At 43.8% G+C, this 22,814-nt stretch overlaps 2 protein-coding genes across 6 annotated transcripts in view; one reads left to right on the top strand and one right to left on the bottom strand.

The window, feature by feature from the left end:
* The window catches only part of ALG10 (ALG10 alpha-1,2-glucosyltransferase), a 35,139-nt gene extending 12,764 nt beyond the window's left edge, over positions 1–22,375 (bottom strand). The window contains exons 1-2 of one of the 5 annotated variants that reach the window (XM_069977125.1): positions 7,359–7,460; positions 6,223–6,308 (exon numbers count right to left, since the gene is read on the bottom strand). The gene's annotated coding sequence lies outside the window, so the exon portion shown is untranslated. Of the gene's footprint in view, positions 1–2,671; positions 2,777–3,152; positions 3,174–6,222; positions 6,309–7,358; positions 7,461–22,356 lie in introns of those variants that run through there. The other 4 variants (XM_069977143.1, XM_069977135.1, XM_069977103.1 and 1 more) reach the window with 4 other exon arrangements.
* On the top strand, positions 5,931–17,951 carry TPRKB (TP53RK binding protein). Its single transcript, XM_069977155.1, has 4 exons — positions 5,931–6,085; positions 10,760–10,882; positions 14,269–14,445; positions 17,522–17,951. Exons 1-4 carry the CDS (start codon positions 5,945–5,947, stop codon positions 17,606–17,608), a joined length of 528 nt encoding a protein of 175 aa, XP_069833256.1. The 5' UTR covers positions 5,931–5,944; the 3' UTR covers positions 17,609–17,951.
* Positions 22,376–22,814: the final 439 nt, after the last annotated feature.

Below are 22,814 nucleotides of genomic sequence, written 5' to 3'. Positions count from 1 at the left end.
TAGCTATATATAGGGATCATAAAGGAGTGCTGGTTACTAGCTGTATATAGGGATCATACAGGAGTGCTGGTTACTAGCTGTATATACAGGAGTGCTGGTTATTAGCTGTATATAGAGATCATACCGGAGTGCTGGTTACTAGCTGTATATAGGGTGACAGAGGAGTGCTGGTTACCAGCTGTATATACAGGAGTGCTGGTTACTAGCTGCATATAGGGATCATACAGGAGTGCTGGTTACTAGCTGTATATAGGGTGACACAGGAGTGCTGGTTACCAGCTGTATATACAGGAGTGCTGGTTACTAGCTGCATATACAGGAGTGCTGGTTACTAGCTGTATATAGGGATCATACCGGAGTGCTGGTTACCAGATGTTTTACAGGAGTGCTGGTCACTAGCTGTATATACAGGATATACGGTTATCAGATGTATATAGGGATCATACCGGAGTGCTGGTTACCAGCTGTATATACAGGAGTGCTGGTTACTAGCTGCATATACAGGAGTGCTGGTTACCAGCTGTATATAGAGGAGTGCTGGTTACCAGCTGTATACACAGGAGTGCTGGTTACTAGCTGCATATACAGGAGTGCTGGTTACTAGCTGTATATACAGGATATACGGTTATCAGATGTATATAGGGATCATACCGGAGTGCTGGTTACCAGCTGTATTTACAGGAGTGCTGGTTACTAGCTGCATATACAGGAGTGCTGGTTACTAGCTGTATATACAGGAGTGCTGGTTACTAGCTGTATATACAGGAGTACTGGTTACTAGCTGTATATAGGGATCATACCAAAGTGCTGGTTACTAGCTGTATATAGGGATCATACCGGAGTGCTGGTTACTAGCTGTATATACATGGGTGCTGGTTACTAGCTGTATATAGGGATCATAAAGAAGTGCTAGTTACTAGCTGTATATATAGGGATCATACAGGAGTGCTGGTTACTAGCTGCATATAGGGATCATACCGGAGTGCTGGTCACTAGCTGTACATACAGGAGTGCTGGTTACCAGCTGCATATACAGGAGTGCTGGTTACCAGCTGCATATACAGGAGTGCTGGTTACTAGCTGCATATAGGGATCATACCGGAGGGCTGGCTACTAGCTGTATATACAGGAGTGCTGGTTAATAGCTGTATATAGGGATCATACCGGAGTGCTGGTTACTAGATGTATATAGGGATCATACAGGAGTGCTGGTTACTAGCTGTATATAGGGATCATATCAGAGTGCTGGTTACTAGCTGTATATACAGGAGTGCTGGTTATTAGCTGTATATAGGGATCATACCGGAGTGCTGGTTACTAGCTGTATATACAGGAGTGCCGGTCACCAGCTGTATACACAGGAGTGCTGGTTACTAGCTGTATATAGGGATCATACTGCAGTGCTGGTAACTAGCTGTATATAGGGATCATACCGGAGTGCTGGTTACTAGCTGTATATAGGGTGACACAGGAATGCTGGTTACCAGCTGTATATAGAGGAGTGCTGGTTACTAGCTGCATATACAGGAGTGCTGGTTACTAGCTGTATATAGGGTAACACAGGAGTGCTGGTTACTAGCTGCATATAGGGATCATACCGGAGTGCTGGTTACTAGCTGTATATAGGGATCATACAGGAGTGCTGGTTACTAGCTGTATATAGGGATCATCCAGGAGTGCTGGTTACTAGCTGTATATAGGGTGACACAGGAGTGCTAGTTACTAGCTGTATATACAGGAGTGCTGGTTAATAGCTGTATATAGGGATCATACCGGAGTGCTGGTTACTAGCTGTATATAGGGATCATACCGGAGTGCTGGTTACTAGCTGTATATACAGGAGTGCTGGTTAATAGTTGTATATAGGGATCATACCGGAGTGCTGGTTATTAGCTGTATATAGAGGAGTGCTGGTTACTAGCTGTATATACAGGAGTGCTGGTTACTAGCTGTATATACAGGATATACGGTTACCAGATGTATATAGGGATCATACCGGAGTGCTGGTTATTAGCTGTATATAGAGGAGTGCTGGTTACTAGCTGTATATACAGGAGTGCTGGTTACTAGCTGTATATACAGGATATACGGTTACCAGATGTATATAGGGATCATACCGGAGTGCTGGTTATTAGCTGTATATACAGGAGTGCTGGTTACTAGCTGTATATACAGGAGTGCTGGTTCCTAGCTGTATATACAGGAGAACTGGTTCCTAGCTGTATATACAGGAGAACTGGTTCCTAGCTGTATATACAGGAGAACTGGTTCCTAGCAGTATATACAGGAGAACTGGTTCCTAGCAGTATATACAGGAGAACTGGTTACTAGCTGTATATAGGGTGACACCGGAGTGCCGATTACCAGCTGTATACACAGGAGTGCCGGTTACCAGCTGTATACACAGGAGTGCTGGTTACCAGCTGTATACAGGATATACGGTTACCAGCTGTATATAGGGGGACACACAAGGGATATATAGTAGTAGTGCAGACTTCCTAGAGCTATCACTGGAGAGCACTGCGGTCCGTCACGTGACCCGGCACAATGTGCGCAGACTTTCTATGCAATGTAATGGCCGGTGTAGTAATGTGTGGCCACGCACACTGCCCTCTGTGTGGGTACAGGGAACACTCCATTCTGCAGCGGAACTAATCAAGAGTCAACTCACCGCGCTACACCGTCACCTGACACGACCGGAAGTGTGCACCAGTCACTCAGCACCGGGTGGAAACGTGAGCGCGCGATAAAAGTGCCCTCGCTCTGAGGGCTGCAGGGCTGACAATTTATAATACGTGTGCTATCCCGGAGCACCGGACCCGCAGCACTGCCCGTGTGGATGAGAGGTGGGGACACCGCCGGTACGTTGTTGTGCTGTATAACACCGGGGTGACAGTGCCGCCCTCTAGTGTTAGTCTCAGTAGCTACATGGCTGCTGTCAGATCCCATGGTGCTCTGCTAATCATAGCTGAGCAGGACACGGCCGGTTAGTGAGGGGACGATTACAGGGTTTGTTCTCCAACTCTACTCCTCCTCATCCACTCCCCTATCATGTACAGAGGATATCCCATACAGAGAACCTCTGTGGCAATGTAGGCCCTGCCTGTAATTATATCTCATGAGATATACTAAGGGAATCCTCAAAACCTGACCTGTTTGTGGGTCTTGAGGACTGGAGTTGGTGAACAGTGCTATAGAGAGCTGTGGATTGTGAGGTATTCGAGATGACCAAATTTACAATAATAAGCAAAGCGCTCCATTATCTCTGAGATCCGCTCATCAGCCGGCTGCCTTATAACTCACTGCCAATCACTGCCGCTCCTCCCCGGGTGCCTGGGAAAGCTGGACCCAGAACTGGGAAATTCAGAATTTCCCAGGACTGGATCCAGCTTTTTCCAGCACCCCGGGAGGAGCGGCAGTGAGTTATAAGGCAGCCGGCTGATGAGCGGGTTGCAGAGATAATGAATCGACTTGTAAATTTGCTCATCTCTATAAAAAAGCTCAATCTTCTATACTACATCTTGTGCATGAACCAATGAGGGTAAGCACATGTACACAGGCTAAAGAGCCCACCCAGGTCTGCTGATCAGTAGAGAAATAAATCAGAGGAGTCCAGCCTTATGAGGGATCCCACAGGTGGCAGAGGAGAGGATAACAAGCATGGCTTATGGTGCGTTTACACAGACAGATTTATCTGACAGATTCTTGAAGCCAAAGCCAGGAATGGATCTGAAAAGAGGAGAAATCAGTCTTTCCTTTATGATCTGATCTCTGGTTTTGGCTTCAGAAATCTGTTAGATAAATCTGTCTGTGTAAACGCACCATTACTTACTCTCTCTGTGTCCGCTTGTTTTTCCCCACTGCCCCTGAATTTAGGAAAAAACACTCTGTGGCCAGACTTCTTTAAAGCAAATCTGTTACCCCTCCACAAAGCTGCTGGTACTAGCGTGTAGGTTTTATTAAACGCTGTGCAGACACACCTTGCAAAAATGTGTTGGTGACTTGATCTTTATAAAATAATATGCAGTGTCAAAGAGGCGGGGTCTACGATTCGGTGCCCTGGCCTAGACCTGCTGTGCCTTACTGCACAAGAAGCTATCTTCTCAATTGTAGTAATACACCCAACCAGGCTGGGGGCGTTACTACAATGGAGAAGGGCAAGAGAGAAGAGCAGTGAGACATAGCAGGCATATAGTGGAGCCTCACCTCTTTGACACTATCAGGCTCCAGAATGAAAGTTTTTTGTTTTTTTATTTAATGAAGGTAAAGCCACCAACACACTTTGGCAAGGTATGTCTGCACAACATTTACTAAAAGCTACTTAACAGTATTGGCAACTCCTGGTGTCTTTTGTGTCTGGGCTTAGCAGTGGGGGTCCATATCCTAAATTCTGGTGCCTTACACAGATATGGAGTCCTTGCCCTAGAGCACCTTCATAACCAGAAAGGGGAGACATGGCGTAAAGGCCCTATTCCACCAACAGATCTGACGACAGATTATCTGCCAAAGATTTGAAGCCAAACCCAGGAGTGGATTTGAAAAGAGGAGAAATCTCAGGCTTTCCTTTATGACCTGATCTCTGTCTATAGTCTGTTCCTGGGTTTGGCTTCAAATCTTTGGCAGATAATCTGTTGTCACATCTGTTGGTGGATTAGGGCCTTAAGAGACTGTAAAGGAAGAGTGAAACAACGTGCCAGGCATAAAGTGTCAGGTGATGGTTGTTTGGTGATAAAGGGGTCAGAAGGTTGAAATCGGCAAGGTTTCAGACACAGCCTGACAAAGGCCAAACGGAGGAGCAGGATGGCAGGAAACTGTAGGAGAGGAAAGGGCTGAGGGAATGGAAGTAGGATGGATGGATGGGGAGCACAGAGAGGTACAACTTTGCATGGGCTCTGGGGAGGGAGAGACTATATATGTGAAAAGGAAAACTGGAGGCAAAAAGAAAACAGAAGGTGGGATGATTCCTATGGGGGTGGCAGGGGCATTGAGTGAGCTTCATCTTCATACTTGTGGCCAGACCCAGCAGTACCAGCCGTATTGCACTGATGGCCCCTATCAGGCCACCCCCTTGTGTGCACCACTGCTCACCATTAATGATTTCCACAAGCCAGGAGCTGTATAGAGACTTCTCTAATGGTTTTCCATTTCTAAGGAAACCACATTGTAAAGATCCATAATGTATTAAGAATGTTGTGTCAGGGTGAGCAATAGTAGCTGAAGGCAACAGTCATATTTTAGCTTTATTTTTTCGGGATAGGTTAGAAGATGTAAGAATACATTGGAGTATTTGAGAGCAGGAAATATACATATATGGGACTTATTCCATATCTGTCTTAGACAATCATCAATGATTTCTGATATTCAGCCTGCCATACTGGCATGGAGATCCTTGATACTTATGGGTTGTTGGGGCCCCAGTGGTTAGAAAGTTAATGGAAAGTGTAAGTTACAAGGAGATTTTTCTTACTAAGAACAGTAGATGCCCAGGTTATTTGTATCTGCCTCTCATAATACATACCCTAAGGCTGGGTTCACACACAGTATATTTGAGGCTGTATTTGTGAGGCTGTATAGCAACCAAAACCAGGAGTGGATTGAAAACACAGAAAGGATCTGTTCACATAATGTTGAAATTGAGTGGATGGCCGTCATTTAATGGCAAATTTTTGCTGTTATTTTAAAACAACGGCTGTTATATTGAAATAATGGCAGTTATTTACCGTTATATGACGGCCATCCACTCAATTTCAACATTGTGTGAACAGAGCCTTTCTGTGTTTTCAATCCACTCCTGGTTTTGGTTGCAATGAGAACCTGACATGAGGACCAAATACAGCCTGAAATATACGTAGTGTGAACCCAGCCTTAAAGTGTAATATAATATAATATATATAAAATTTATAATTTTAGTTTTACTTTTGTATAGGTGTACTCTTGAGGCATAATGGATGTAACATATCAAATTGAGCTATTCCCTCAATGTAAAGTGACTATGCTTCTGTTTCATAATGTGAAGAATGCATCTCAGTTAAGAAAAAAGGCCATGGATGGATCTATTGATGGTGCTTTACTGAGCCCCGAAATGGTAAGCAACTACTCTAGTAAGTGTTTGATTTTTTATTTTTTTTTTAATTGTTTTTATTAACATGACTTTTTCATTCCAACACATTTCTTCAACTAGTTTGAGCCGTAGATCCCTATATGACTTGTCCAAACACATACCATTTCAGGGTTTTCTTATTGTTCTCATTCTTTCACAGCAAGGGAAAGGATTTTTCCCACAAGAAATGTGGAATTGTGATTACCACCTGTACAAAAGAAGATAAAGTTAAAATTTCCTTACAGAATTTATTTATTTTATTACTATAAAGTGTGAATAGTAAGAGCTCTGTATCATACAAAGCTCTGATTTCTGTCTTCCATCTGTCTTCTCTACGTGGCATCTAGTGTTTACTTGCCAGCTTTGTAGTATAGACTGGGATAGCATGAACAAAGGGTCCATTTACACAGAAAGATTTGAAGCCAAAGCCAGGAATGGATTTGAAAAGAGGAGAAATCTCAGGCTTTCCTTTATGACCTGATCTCTGTTTATAGTCTGTTTCTGGCTTTGGCTTCAAATCTTTGGCAGATAATCTGTCATATAATCTTTCTGTGTATATGGACCCAGAATCTTCACATTATCATTAGAAGACAGAGGATTTATTAACAGATTACAGCTGTGTTGTTCCGCTGGAGAACCAGATAAGGCAAAATAGTAATACTGAAAAGGGTATACAACTAGTTATGTCACAATACCAATTTTTTTTTTTTTTATTTCAGTACTCGAAACCAATTCAGTACTTAATAAAGTATACAAAAACCTACAAAGACTGAAGATATAATGCCCCCTCCAGACTGAGGTTATTATGCCCCCCCCCAGACTGTTTTTTACACTGTTAACCATGTAGTAAATCTGACATGTTACTGTATCTTTATTCTTTTTTTTTTTTTTTTTTTTTTTTTTTTTTTACATTTTTTTCTGGGGGGGGGGGGGAAATTAGCAAATTCGTAGTTTGTTGCTTTTTGCACTTACACTGTGTGAGATCGTGAACGTTATAATTTTAAAGTTTGGGCAATTACGCGTGTGAGGATGCCAAATATGTTTATTTATTTTTTTACTTTTCTTTTGAAAAATTTTAAAAGGGTTAGAACTTTTATCATGTTTTTATTTATTCTTAAAAAACTATATTATTCTTAGTGTCCCTGTCGTTATAACTTTCAAAATCTAAATCAAAAGTAGATGTGATATAAAGCAAGTTTGCAATATAAATTCATTATTTTTTTGTTGTTATCATGCTGTGAATCAAAGCTGAACTTACCAGAAATCCAGGTCCAGTCTCCTGAAGGCAGATTTTCTGACTTGTGCTGGTTGTTAAAAAAAACAGACTAAACACAGGAATTCTGTCCAGTACAGAGAGTTATGGCTCAGTGTGTCCATCAATCACATGACTGCCTTCTCTTTGTGAGCGCTCAGATGTCCTGAGATGCACAGGAGAAAAAAGTCAGACAGGAAGTGCTGTGTTTTCCATGATAACTAAAAAAAATAATGAATGTAAACTGCAAACTTGGTTTATATCACCTCTACTGCTGATTTAGATTTTGAAAGTCATAACCACAGTGACACTTTAAGACTCTAGTAGAGAGGTGAAAGTAGAAGGACGGCACTCCAGAGGTCAGTGGTTTAGGAGGTGGATAGATCTAGCATCATGTAGAAAGAGAAAGCCAGCCATCCCAGCTTATGAAGGCCATGTCTGGCTGGAATTTGTACTTGCTGTAAATCTGTTTTTGAGCTTAAGTAAGCCCTCCAATCACCCATCGACAATATAAGAAATTGGCTATTTGAAGTCAGTGCTACTGTGAGCAGGGGTGGACAGGTCAGGCAGCTGATGTTAGGGGGCAGGTGAGAGGGAGGAAACACAGCAGAGGTGCTCAGCTGGCCGTCCGCCATATTTTCTGCAATATACTGTATGTTAGGCCATGCTATTGCCCAGCTTAACATAAAGTTAAGAAACCTGGTATCGAACCAATATTTTTCCCCAAGAATCAATTAGTAGAATCGATTTTTTTTTTTTTTTTTTTTTTTTTTTTTTCTGTGCATAGCGCATCACTATCTGTGACTGATGCCTTAAAGCAGAAATGGAAAACTTTGCAAAACTACAATTCCCATCCTGTGAAAGCTTTAGCATTTGCACTCCAGGCATGATAGCCCCTTCCTGCCCATTCAGTGACATGCCGTTGATTGAGTACCTCCTCTGTCCCGCCAATTCTGTGATGTGCCCTGCTTAATTTCTGCTTAATTTCTAATTTCGGAGCGATGCCCTCCCACTTCATTGTGTCGTCCACCAAAGTGATGAGCCAGGACATCTCAAAAAATGGCCGACTGGGATAAACAGCGGGATATGAAGAACATACTTTCGGGCACCTATGAAAAACGAGTATGTGCTGCTAATCCATGGTAAAACTATATTGCAATAGGTTGTAAATTCTGATGATGGTTATAAATCTAAATAAAAAGTTTTGCCTGGATTTCTCCTTTAGGCTGGGTTCACACACAGTATATTTCAGGCAGTATTTGGTCCTCATGTCAGGTCCTCATAGCATAGTGGATTGAAAACACAGAAAGGCTATGTTCACACAATGTTGAAATTGAGTGGATGGCCGTCATATAACGGTAAATAAATGCCATTATTTCAATACAACGGCCGTTGTTTCAAAATAACAGCAAATATTTCCCATTAAATGACGGCCATCCACTCAATTACAACATTATGTGAACAGAGCCTTTCTGTGTTTTCAATCCACTCCTGGTTTTGGTTGCTATACAGCCTCAAAAATACAGCGTCAAATATACGTAGTGTGAACGCAGCCTTAGGCTGGGTTCACACTACGTATATTTCAGGCAGTATTCGGTCCTCTTGTCAGGTCCTCATAGCAACCAAAACCAGGAGTGGATTGAAAACACAGAAAGGATCTGTTCACACAATGTTGAAACTGAGTGGATGGCCGCCATATAATGGTAAATAACTGCCATTATTTCAATATAACAGCCGTTGTTTTAAAATAACAGCACATATTTGCCATTAAATGACGTCCATCCACTCAATTACACCATTATGTAAACAGATCCTTTCTGTGTTTTCAATCCACTCCTGGTTTTGGTTGCTATACAGCCTCAAATATACAGCCTCAAATATACGTAGTGTGAACCCAGCCTCAAGGCATACAGCAGCATAAATCTCAGATAGACTTCTATCTTAAGAGATTTATTCAGTGCACTATATGTTTTTACTGGATGTCTCTATATGGAATATTGAAAGTGTCACTGTTGTGAATTTGTTTTGCAGAAATCAATAGTCCAGGCGATTTTAAGGAACTTTGTCATTGTGTTTATTAGCCAAAAAATGCATTTTTATCATGAAAAAGCAGTTTGAAGCTCTCCCTCCTGTCTTCATTGTTCTCCTATGGAGAGAGCTAAATAAAAGACCAAAACAGGACAACAAAGAGTTAATCTACAAATACATCACCCTCTATCTCCTCTGACAGTCACCACTGACCTCTCTGAGCTCTGATTACAGCTGTCACCCAGCTCTGTGCCTGTAATCCTTTGTTTTCAGCTTTCTGCTGTCGGCTAACTCCCTCCTTCCTCCTCCCCCCTCCCCTCTCCCTAGAACAGACAGGGTTGTGTCTGATGCAACAAGTCACAATTTCCCGTTTTTTTTTTTTTTTTTGCAGTGGATGGAAAAGAGGAGGGAGGGGGGAACTGGTAAAAGTCTTTTTAAATGCAGATAATTGCATATTTGGCTAATAAACCCAATTACAAAGTTTCTCAAAATTGATTTCTGCAAAAAAAATAAATACGACAGTGACTCTTGAAGGAGACTACACTATTAAGTATAGTTGAAAATAAATTTATACTATAGCAGCCCCTTTTGTGTTAAGATCCTATAGAAAGTTAACTTTCTCAACACATATGCCGACATTGCTACAACATCATGGGGCCATTGTTCACTCAATGTGGGTTGGGGTTTGCCTGCAGAAGTAGAGCACCAGAAGTGAAGAAAAGTATTAATTTTCCTCCTCCTAAATAACCCCTTCAAATTGGTACTGTTACTTTAATACCAGACACATGTGAAAAGTTTTTATCTGTCCATGTACTCCCACTGATTGTTAGATAGAGCTGGGAGAAGTGCTTGGCTAAGCGCTTTACTACACAGTTTACTCCACTTTCCATCTCATTGCGAGTGTATATGCATATATATATATATATATATATATATATATATATATATCGCAGTAACAAGCGGCCTAACTATGCATATATCAATATGCATAGTAGGCGGGCCGGAATGGCAGGCTAGGCGGGCCGAGCGGGTGCTCTAGGCAGACGGGGAACGTCCCGTGGGAGAAGGAACAGCAGCACTGTGGTCCTACAGTAATTAGCGGCTGGCGCATATCAGCAGGTTCACTGGCCCGAACCTGCCGCTTTAAGCGACACAGGGATCACATTGAGAAAGAAGCTCTTAGCTGAATGCTTCTCCAGACGGACACTTTCAAATGTATTAGTAAAACTATAAATTAAGGTCACAAGACATTCCCTGTGTATGTCAGAGGAGACAGGCATATTTCAATTATCCAGTAGAAAATTTCTTTGATTAACTGGTTTAGCATGTTTTAGGATGTATAGGTCTAACTTTTCTTTGTGTTTTTTTAACTGTTCTAGATTATAGATCCTCTTCAGGTTCTTACAGCAGTGAATAAAGCAATCCATCTACAGTTATTGGGAAAAATGAAAACCAGAACTCTCAACTCAGAGATTATTTTCAATTTGTCCCCAACTAACAATGTAAGTATATATAGCTAAAGCAGAATACAATCGTAACCTGCTACTAATTGGAAGCATTCGCTAATAAAATATATTTACAAAGGCAATGTAAGGATTTACTAATATTCCAGGGAGTTTGCTTAGGCTTAGGGCCCTCACTTGCCCAGAGAACAGGGGCACATTTTATTTTTTTCAAACCAAAATTTCCCCTTTTAAAGGAGAAGTCCGGTGAAAATTTTATTAAAGTATGGTATTGCCACCCAAAAGTTATACAAATCACCAATATATACTTATTACGGGAAATGCTTATAAAGTGCTTTTTACCCTGCACTTACTATTGCATCAAGGCTTCACTTCCTGGATAAAATGGTGATGTCACGACCCGACTCCCAGAACTGTGCGGGCTGTGGCTGCTGGAGAGGATGATGGCAGGGGGACACTGAGGGACACAGAGCACTGGGGGGACACTGAGCATCCCTCTGCCATCATCCTCTCCAGCAGCCACAGCCCGCACAGCTCTGGGAGTCGGGACATCACCATTTTATCCAGGAAGTGAAGCCTTGATGCAGTAGTAAGTGCAGGGAAGAAAGCACTTTATAAGCATTTCCCGTAATAAGTGTATATTGGTGATTTGTATAACTTTTGGGTGGCAATACAATACTTTAATAAAAAATTTTCACCTGACTTCTTTAACTTAAAGGAGAGGTGGCAACGCTTGTGTACAGGACTCAACCTTTAAAGTACTGCCTGCTTACCTCTCCATTGAATTTAGCTAGAAAGTGGCTGCAAGTAACGGGTGGAAACTATTTTTACCATAGGTGAGGGTCCAAGAGGTGGGACCTACATCTATCAGACAGTAACCTTTAAATATATCATAAATGTGTGGGGTGAAGATAGCCCTTCAATCACTGCATGTTGAGTTCTGCTATGTAATAATACACTTGCATCAGAATGCACATGCTGTGTTCCATATTTATTGTGTTTTTATAGCATTCAAGAAAGGGGCATGGCTGAACACTAGACAGTCTAAATACACAACAAATTTATCAAGCTCTAAAGCACCTTGATAAATGTTAGGCTGGGTTCACACTACGTATATATCAGTCAGTATTGTGGTCCTCATATTGCAACCAAAACCAGGAGTGAAGTTAATACACAGGCTCTGTTCACACAATGTTGAAATTGAGTGGATGGCCGCCATTTAATGGCAAATATTTGCTGGTATTTTAAAACAACGGCGTTATATTGAAATAATGGCCGTTATTTACTGTTATATGGCGGCCATCCACTCAATTTCAACATTTTATGAACAGATCCTTTCTGTGTTTTTAATCCACTCCTGGTTTTGGTTGCAATATGAGGACCACAATACTGACTGAAATATACGTAGTGTGAACCCAGCCCCAATGTTCATAGGCTATCCAATTTTTTTTGTAAATCTGCCCATTTTAAAGGGGTAGTTCAACAAAAAAATGTTTTCTTTGAAAGCAACTGGTGCCAGAAAGTGGAAGAGATTTGTAATTTACTTCTATAAAAAAACTCATGTCTTTTAGTACTTATCAGCTGCTGTATGTCTTGCAGGAAGTGGTGTATGCTTTTCAGTCTGACATTGTGCACTCTGATGCCACCTCTGTCCATTTCGGGAACTGTTCAGAGCAGTAGCAAATCCCCGTAGAAAATCTCTCCTGTTTCCAGACTGAAAAGAATACACCACTTCCTGCAGAAAATACAACGGCTGATAAGTACTGGAAGACTTGATATTCTTTTAGGGTATATTCACACGGACGGGCTCGCAGCGAGATTCTCGCTGCGAGCCCGGCAGGTCCTGGCAGTTCCCATACACTACATACTTGCTGCGGTCTAAACGACCGCAGCGAGTATGTAATTATACCGCCCTTAACCCCTTCTGCTCCTGCCTGGCTCCCCCGCTGTAAACATACATTACCTGTCCTCGCTGCACGGGTCCGGCGTCCTGCTCTCCTGTCCGGCCAATCAGTGTGTTGCCCAGCCGCAGCCACTGATTGGCCCGGCGGGAGAGCAGGACGCCGGACCCGTGCAGCGAGGACAGGTAAAGTATGCTTACAGCGGGGGAGCAGAAGGGGTTAAGGGCGGTATAATTACATACTCGCTGCGGTCGTTTAGACCGCAGCAAGTATGTAGTGTATGGGAACTGCCAGGACCTGCCGGGCTCGCAGCAAGAATCTCGCTGCGAGCCCGTCCGTGTGAATATACCCTTATAGAAGTAAATTATCTCTAGCTCTTTCTGGCACCAGTTGCTTTGAAAGATTTTTTTTATTTTTTTTGCTGAATTACCCCTTTAAAATCTAGCTGTTACAATATTGCTGCATTATTATTTGCATCCATAGACTAGAAAACAATCATGCTCATGAAGACATGACACGCTTTAAGGGGGTTTTCTGGACTACAGTATTGATGGCCTATCCTTAGAACATATCAAAGCTTTCCTGTCTAGTGAGCCATGATCCTGTGTCAGTTGGATAAAATCCATTTTCTGACATGAGGTGAGAATTCTTTTCTGCAAAAAAATAATATATTATATTTTGAGGGCACTGTATTACATGCAAGTCATGGGCTTTTTATTCTGCTTGACCACATGAAAGGTACTGGTTCTCCATGGGTCTGGTGTAGGGATGAATCCTGGTAAGTATGCCACCTAGATTGCCTACAGAAGAAAGAAAACAGCAGATTACAGTACCAGCAAAGTAAATGAAAAGTTAAATCTACAAATTTTCCTGACTGAAATTAACCTGCAGTGTGGATCTACAGAACGTCAGTTTTTATTGCACATCTGTTTTGGCTTTCCCCATGGAAATCAATGAGAAAGGAAGAATCATCCCCGAGTCCACAGCAAATCTTCAGTACCTCCACAGACAATTAGCAGTAAAATCTGCACAAAAGTGTGCATGGATTTTCTGCAGCTTTTTTTTCTGTGAGTAATTTGTCTCGTGTGCTTTTAGGGTACAAACCCACACACCGTATACACAGCAGATACGCAACAAAAACGCAGCAGATTTGAAGCAGATTTGGTGGTGCAGATTTGATGCTGTGTCCAGTTATTTAGATCTAATCTGCTGCGTATTTGTTGCGTGTTTGTTGCGTGTTTGTTGCGTATTTGCTGCGTATCGCAGCAGTAAATAAGCTGCGTATACGGTGTGTGGGTTTGTACCCTTACTCTTAAAGAGCTTTAAAACATGGGTAAAGATGTTGCTGGTTTTGCTGACATCTTGCGATGTACAGAGTAGTTACCTATAGGGGACACTAGAGAGACCGTTTTCTCCCTTCTGGAGGAGAGCTCATTTCTACAGTCTACTTGAGGAAATGAATCTTTGTAAACAAGATATGTCTAAAAAAAGAAGCCTAACTAAACTAATGTCTTTTCCGTTCAGATTTCGGAAGCTTTTAAAAAGTTTGGCCTGTCAGACAGTGATTCTGCAGTTCTTGTTGTTTTGACGGACGATGGGACTAAAGCTTTGAATCTGCAAGAAACATTCTCTCATGTTGAAGGCCAGCAGGTTCCTCTGACACATCTGTCACAGCTGACAGACTTCACAAAAGTGAAAAAGGTACCTGAAGTCATCCGATCAATACTAATAGGCTTCCTTAATACATTGCTTGGTTCTCGTTGGAATCCTGGAGCTAATAGCCTAGTATTTTCTTTGAGTGTATTACATCCTTTTTCATAGATTAAAGTAAGTTCCATACCAGGAAACTTCATGTGGCACAAAAGAAATCAAACACAACTATAAGGGTCCTATTACACGGAGCTATTTTTAACGATAAACGATCGCAAACAAGAGTGTTCATCGTTAACCTGAAATCAATCACCATATTACACAGAACGATGGTCGTTAGCTACGATCGTTATTGCGATCGTTTATTCCTTCTGATCTCAGGAAAACAATAGTTAGTGCAATTACACTGAACGATTAGTTAAAAAATGCGGAACTTGAGCTAACGAACGTGGAATTACACGATTAACGATAATTTTAGGTTCAGATCTAAATCAACGACATACGAACTATTTTTCGATTGTTGCCTGCAATTACACAGAGCGATATCGTTTAAATTCGAACGATATAACAATTTTTCGCACAATAATTGTCCCGTGTAATAGGGCCCTAATGCTGGGTTTACACGGAGCAATTATCGGGTGAATTTTCGCAATAACGGAAAAAATTGCCTATCTGTCCGTGTAAACAGTCGTCGCGCGATAGTCCGGCCGCGCGCAGCCCCGCCGCGCGCAGCCCCGCCCGCCGCCTGGCGCCACACCCCCCCCCCCCCCCCCCCGCTCGCAGTCCGGCCCCCCGCTCATCCGCAGCCCCCTGCGCCGGCTTGTTCGCCGCCGCCACTCCGATCGCCACCCCCGCCGCCACTCTGATCGCCCCCACCCCCGCTCCGAGCTCCGCCGCGGCCCGCGAGCATGCGTTACCTGCTCCGCACAGCAGGTCTACCGACATCCATGGCTCCCCTCTTCAGCGCATTGATTGGCCGAAGAGATGAGCCGGGAATTTCAAACGGCTCCTCTTCAGCCAATCAGTGCTCCTCTTCAGCACTGATTGGCTTAAGGGGAGCCGTTTGAAATTCCCGGCTCCCCTCTTCAGCCAATCAATGCAAGGCAGCACGGATTGGCTGAAGGGGAGCCGTTTGAAATTCCCGGCTCCCCTCTTCAGCCAATCAATGCACGGCAGCACTGATTGGCTGAAGAGGGGAGCCGTTTGAAATTCCCGGCTCCCCTCTTCAGCCAATCAATGCAAGGCAGCACGGATTGGCTGAAGGGGAGACGTTTGAAATTCCCGGCTCCCCTCTTCAGCCAATCAATGCACGGCAGCACTGATTGGCTGAAGAGGGGAGCCGTTTGAAATTCCCGGCTCCCCTCTTCAGCCAATCAATGCAAGGCAGCACGGATTGGCTGAAGGGGAGACGTTTGAAATTCCCGGCTCCCCTCTTCAGCCAATCAATGCACGGCAGCACTGATTGGCTGAAGAGGGGAGCGGGGAATTTCAAACGGCTCCCCTTAAGCCAGTCAGTGCTGAAGAGGAGCACTGATTGGCTGAAGAGGAGCCGTTTGAAATTCCCGGCTCATCTCTTCGGCCAATCAATGCGCTGAAGATGGGAGTCGGGGATGTCGGAAGACCTGCTGCGCGGAGCAGGTAACGTATGCTCGCGGGCCGCGGCGGTGGGGCCAATCGGAGCGGCGGCGGGGGGTGATCGGAGCGGCGGCCGGGGGCGATCGGAGCGCCAGGGGGTGGCGATCGGAGCGGCGGGGGTGGCGATCGGGGCGGGGGGGGGGGGGGGCGGTCTGCGGGCCAGATTGTCTCCAGTTCAGGTGCAGTTTGCAATTAAGTTCCGTTAACTTCAATGGAACTAAGTTGCAAAACCCCACCCAAACTGGAGACAAGAGTGACACTGTCTCTGGAAGAAAGTGGCCATGTTTTTGTAGTGTTGGATAACCCCTTCAATATCAGATTGTTGGCAGTAGACATCCCCACCAATCAGCTATTTGCCAGAGCCATGGTGCCAGCATACAAAATGAAGCAGACCAGGAAGCAGACCGCTCTGAACATTGTGCAGTTTGTGGCCAAGCCGTGTTACTGCATTTCAGCTCCAGTGCTTCTCAAACTTTTTCTACTGGAGCCTCACCTTAAAGACCAAGGCAATGCCTGGTCCTCATTAGACTGACCAAGAGGGTGCCTGGGCCTCACTATCTGTGGTGAAAGTCTATTTAAAAGCTGAAAATAATGCTTTCACCCGCCTCCTAAGCTCTATATACTAATAAATCAGTACAAAATATATTAATAATGTTGCTAAAAAAGCAAAATGAATGTGCAGATCATAGTTAATTTGTGAAAACTGGCTCCCCAGCTGGGCCTCAAACAACTAGGGGGCACCCCACTGGTGAGGCCCGCCTCACAGTTTGAGAAGCACTGTATTAAAGTAATCGAGAGCTGAGCTGCAGTAACCCAGAATGGGAATCCCATTTCATTTACTGCCAGTGTTAAGTGTTTCATTTTGGGAGTGGCCATGATCTGCTACCAGGGCCAGCCTTAGGGTAGATGGTGCCCTGTGCAGAATTTGAGTTTGGCTCTCCTCTCCCCCCGGTTGCAGTGCTATCAGAATGTCAGAATCAGCAGGATGTGAGACCAGAATTTATATGGGGATGCGCTAATTTACTGTGTAGGGACACAATCTAAGTCTCCCAACACAGTATAATGCCCTTAAAGTGCCCCCACACATTATTAAGTGCCCCAATACATGCATAGTTATCTTATAACATTGTTGCCGATAATTCAGAACCACCATGTGTGGTATCACTAGCACTATCATTACCACTACAGACCCAATAAGATGTGCAGATGTGCAGTTTCTTTTAGTGACTCACAGGCGCAGTCTTATCTAGTCATTGTTGTTCACTTTTGCCCTTTTCTCCCTATCCAGCCAGGACTATCTTTTTCTGGCCATGAATTCTCTCTCTAGTGTCTACCAGAGAAAATTTTAGACTCCTTGCTCCAGCACATATAGTAGTTAGTCCCTTGTGCCCCTATATAGTAGTTAGCTCACTAGCTAACTTTTTTTTTTTTTTTTTTTTTTTTTGAGGCGTTCATAGTTTAAATGTTTTATGTCTTTTTGTTTTATTTTCAGGTATATAAAATAACAACAGAAGAAGAAAAGATTGGTTCTATATTAGATGCCATTATTTGTAGAATGTCTGTCAAAGATGTCTTATGAAGATAACAGCAAACACTATTTTTCCAGTTGGCTTTATGGCTTTTAGAGTCTCTTCACACATTAGCGCAGATTTACTAAACATAAGGCACCAGAGTTGGTGCACATCTCCTGCCACAGTAATAACCACAGCTTTCTTCGGGTCCGAATTTTGTTCTGACAAAATAGACTGCTGTGCTGTTCTATCCGATAAAACTTAGTAGACCCAACAGAAGTGAATGCGATCCCACAGGATCCATTAGAATCCATTATTCTCGCCACTGATTGTGTAAACGTATAACCAATGATGCTAGTGTGAAAAGATGTACTGTCATTTTTTATTTTCAAAATAAAACATTGAACTTTTGACCATCTGTCTGTTTAGAGAAGAGGTTTTCATGAACACCGTCATCTAGATTTGGTTGTACACTTTGGGGGAGATTTATCAAACATAGTGTAAAGTGAAACTGGCTCAGTTGCCCCTAGCAACCAATCAGATTCCACCTTTCATTTTCCAAAGAGTCTGTGAGGAATAAAAAGTGGAATCTGATTAAATCTCACCCATTATACATACATCCAAATAAGAGAATCATGAACTATTAGTGTTGTATCTATATTGCGTAAACCATATTTGTTTTGCTCAGTAATAACAACTGTAAGATTTAGGTATTGTTCAGACTGCAAATTTAAGAGGACTTAAATGGAAAACAAGCAGAGGAATGACTTGGTCCTTATTTTCCCATTTAACCCCTTATGGATGCAGTCAGTTTAGATCGTAAAGGGTTTTTCCTGGTGGTCACTTCTGGCGATTTTGCAGCAAAATTGTGCAGCTATTGCTTACAAACATGGTTTCGTCCACATGCAATGATTGGGAAATGCATCCGCACCCTCCATACTTTTCTGTATGCAGTCACGTGTCAGCGAACATGGCTACCCGTGTCAGTGCTGACACGCCTGTCATAGGTTCGCTATTACGGCTTTAGGTGGTTCAGTGACATCCCTGTTCCTGTAGTTAACCCCCAATGGTGTCCTGGTCCTGGTGCTCTGGTGGTACCCTGGTCCTGTAGTTAACCCTTAATGATACCCCTGGTCCTGTAGTTAACCAATAACAATATTTTAGCCCTGTAGTTAAAATGGTGCCCTGGTCCTTGAATTAATCCCCAATGGTCCGTATCAAAAAAAAAAAAAAAAAAAATCTTACTCCTCTTTCCTTTGCTCCAGTGCTGACAGGGTCGTCTTCCTTCTCCTGTCAAAGCAGGTCTTCTTCTACAAGCGGCGCATGATGATATGAGGGTGCAGGGCCCGCAGGAGAAAGAAGACCTGTGCTACCCTAATGCTGGGTTTACACGGAACGATTATCGTGCGAATTTGCACGATAACGATCGAATTCGAATGATCGTACGTGTAAACGCAGCGAACGATCGCACGACAAGCGAGAAATCGTTCATCTTGATCTTTTAACTTGTTCTTAAATCGTCGTTTGCAAAAAATTCGCTGATCGTTCCGTGTAAACAGTCGTCGCGCGATAGTCCGCCCGGCCGCCCGCTTGCAGCCCGGCCCCCCCGCTCATCCGCAGCCCCCTGCGCCGGCTCGATCGCCGCCGCTCCAATCGCCACCCCCGCCGCCGCTCCGATCGCCAACCCCCCCGCCCAGCCGCGAGCATATGTTACCTGCTCCGCGTAGCAGGTCTTCGATATCCCCGGCTCCGCTCTTCAGTGCACTGATTGGCTGAAGAGGGGAGCCGGGAATTTCAAACGGCTCCTCTTCAGCCAATCAGTGCTCCTCTTCAGCACTGATTGGCTGAAGAGGAGCCGTTTGAAATTCCCGGCTCCCCTCTTCAGCCAATCAATGCACGGCATCACTGATTGGCTGAAGAGGAGCTGTTTAAAAATTCCCGGCTCCCCTCTTCAGCCATTCAGTGCTCCTCTTCAGCACTGATTGGCTGAAGAGGAGCCGTTTGAAATTCCCGGCTCCCCTCTTCAGCCAATCAGTGCTGCCTTGCATTGATTGGCTGAAGAGGGGAGCCGGGAATTTCAAACTGCTCCTCTTCAGCCAATCAGTGCTGAAGAGGAGCACTGATTGGCTGAAGAGGAGCCGTTTGAAATTCCCGGCTCCTCTCTTCAGCCAATCAGTGCACTGAAGAGCGGAGTCGGGGATGTCGAAGACCTGCTACGCGGAGCAGGTAATGTATGCTCGTGGGGGCAAGCGGCGGCGTGGCGATCGGAGCAGCGGCGGTGGGGGGGTGGCGGCGATCGGAGCGGCGGGGTTGACGGATCGGGGCGGCACAGGGGGCTGTGGTTGACCGTGGGGCCGGGCTGCGGATGAGCAGGGGGCTGGGCTGCCAGCGCGTGATCGCAAAATGATTTTTATGTACGATATATCGTACCGTCTAAACGCTGATCGTTATAAAAAAAATTGTTACTTCAAAATCGTTAATCGTGCGATCGGGCGAATTATCGCTCCGTGTAAATTTAGCATAAGGGTCCATTTACATGGAAAGATTATCTGACAGATTATCTGCCAATGATTTTAAGCCAAAGCCAGAAACAGACTATAAACAGAAATCAGGTCATAAAGGAAAGCCTGAGATTTTTCCTCTTTTCAAATCCATTCCTGGCTTTGGCTTCAAATTTTTGTCAGATAATCTTTCTGTGTAAATGGGCCCTAACCTACAGGCGCCGGCAAGCATGGCACACACTGTGTACAGCGCCCACCAGTTACAGGAGAGCAATCTGCCTGGACAGGCTCCCGAATCTTAAGAGGCCGGATGCAGCTGGCGGGCTGGAAGTTCCCCACCCCTGCTCTAATACAAATTAATATGACCTGTCAAACAACTTAATGATAGCTACGGGAACCATAAAGTCTGAAGAATATCGAAAAGAAAAATTATATAAAATCTAAATTTTATTGGTAAATTTTAAAAACTAAGACCAATGCACCACAAATGAACATATACAATGAAGTATCTGCAAAAGGAAAGGGTCACGTGAGAGGGCTTATATGTAGATGTTTGGGTAATTGTACCCTATACTGACCCTTCACACTTGGTGACCCTGCCTCACATGACAGGACATCCACCCTGATAAGGGCGATTCTGTGGTCGCACCTTCTACTATTCCTCTGAAAAACCCTGATTGGGAAGATAAACCAGTATAAAACAAGTAGAGATAGAGGGGTGGTGCAAGGGTATTGAGGTTAATTGTAACTGCAGATATGTTACAATTATGCGAGATATAGAATAAAAGGATATCCCCTGTTGGCAATTCAACTGCATGATTTATTAATATCAGGCCGGGAACGGGGAAACTGTTTAATTGTTCACACGGCTGTGTCATTACAGTGGCGTGATCATTCAAACAGTTTCCGCGCTCTCATCATGATATTAATACATTGTGCCGTGCAGGGAAACACTCCAGTACAGGGATGTCGTCCCCGCTTACGGAGCGAACACAGGACGTGTGAATGCAGCCTAAGGGTCCTATTACACTGAGCGATTTTTAACGATTATCGACTAACAATAAACGAACACAAACGTGGAATTACAGCGAACGATTAACAATAATTTTAGGTTCAGATCGATATCAACGGCATACGAACGATTTTTCGATCATTGCCTGCAATTACACAGAACGATTATCGTTTAAATTCGAACAATTTAATGATTTTTCGCACAATGATCTTCCCGTGTAATAGGGCCCTAAGGCTTTGTTCCCACTACGTAAGAGACCACCCGTTCCGTGACCCGGCCAGTCTCTGCAAAGATGATCTTTCAGGCTGCGATGTTCTGATGCGGGCGCATAAGCGCGCGCCCGCATCAGAACTTCCCATAGCACACAATGAAGCAAGCGACCGGAGCCGCTCGCTTCATTGTGTGAACTGACAGGTCTTTCTGCGGCCGCAATTCACTGGATTGCCGGGCCGGGATCCCATACAAGAATAGGCAGTATTCCACCCCGTACAAAGTACAACCGTTGTTGCCAATACGTAGTGTGAACATAGCCTAACTGTGAAAATGAGAACACGGGTAATGTAGTGTTATAACACCTGAGAGAAAACACTGAGCTAAGATAATACATTAGGAGGTTCATCTGGACGTAGAAACTGTAGACTTTTACTGTGATTTATTTGTTGATGGTCTTGGCAATACAAAGAGAATATCATCTATTTCTGATCCTGGCACATTCCCATGTGTCCCTTCAGCAAACACAATGTACCATCTTTGTAAACAAGCATGGTCTTTTCTGTGTCTGGCTGTGACAGCTTGCGTTATGCATTCATAATTAATATGTTGCTGAAGCTAAACAGGTGTCACAATGATTCACATCTGGGCACTCAAAAAAGAGCCAGCCTGAGTGCAATACTTCAGTGCTGGAATACAGCCAAAGCTTTCTGTTTCATGGATACATGACTTTCTCCATCATATTCCTCTCTAGATATCTGATTAAACATTTGCAGAGGCACAGTGGTTTTAAGTAGTATTTTAAAACCTTAAAAAAGCTCCAGCAATTTTGTTAGCTTATATAGGGCAGCATAGGTTATTACAAAAGAAAAATGTGGAAGCTCTTGGGCTTATTTAAAGTGAACCAATCACGTCCAAAATCGCTGTAAAGCTGTTAACACTGTAAAAACATGATTGCACACACTGCTCGAACATATAACTATACCCTCTGCCCTACCTGCTGTGCCCCAAAAACATAGTTTGATCATCTGTGGCATTGTATGTAAATAGGAGCAAACTAGTCGTTTAGGTGGTCCCTATCCAAACTACTTACTGTTCTTGGGCAATAATGATGCAGCTTCAGTCTTCTTGGGTTAGATTCTCCGTCAGCTCTTACAAGCAAGAGAAAGGGGAGATCAGTGTGACTATACACATAGAAGATATAGCTGCTTTTAATCCAAGATCTGTGCTGTGGTCTGTTCGGCAGGTGATGCAGTTAATGTCATAAAAAGCAACTTTTAAACTTGCAGGCCTGGGTCAAATTGGCGTAGCCTAGAGTGTGTATGCCCTAGGATTGCAACGCCCAGAACTTTGATTAAAAGCAGCTACCAGATGGTACAAACAATTGGTACATTGGTACATTGGGAGGGTCAGATTGTGGGAACAGAGTCGCTTTAAGGGTAGCTTCACACGTACCGACTCACAGCGTTAATAACGCCCTGAGTCGGCTAGGTCCTGGCAGTGTGTTGCCCTGCCGCAGCCACTGATTGGCTGGGCGGGAGAGCAGTATGC

The sequence above is a fragment of the Dendropsophus ebraccatus genome, chromosome 1, assembly GCF_027789765.1.
Source record: "Dendropsophus ebraccatus isolate aDenEbr1 chromosome 1, aDenEbr1.pat, whole genome shotgun sequence".
In the NCBI taxonomy this organism is placed as follows: Eukaryota; Metazoa; Chordata; class Amphibia; order Anura; family Hylidae; genus Dendropsophus; species Dendropsophus ebraccatus.
This window is presented reverse-complemented; position numbering and strand designations above follow the sequence as displayed.

Bases quoted from the DNA above. Each gene is read 5' to 3' on its own strand.
- TPRKB (XM_069977155.1), top strand. From the start codon at position 5,945: ATGGATGTAACATATCAAATTGAGCTATTCCCTCAATGTAAAGTGACT. The intron at 6,086-10,759 runs GTAAGCAACTAC...TAACTGTTCTAG, and splicing joins CTTTACTGAGCCCCGAAATG to ATTATAGATCCTCTTCAGGT. The intron at 10,883-14,268 runs GTAAGTATATAT...TTTTCCGTTCAG, and splicing joins ATTTGTCCCCAACTAACAAT to ATTTCGGAAGCTTTTAAAAA.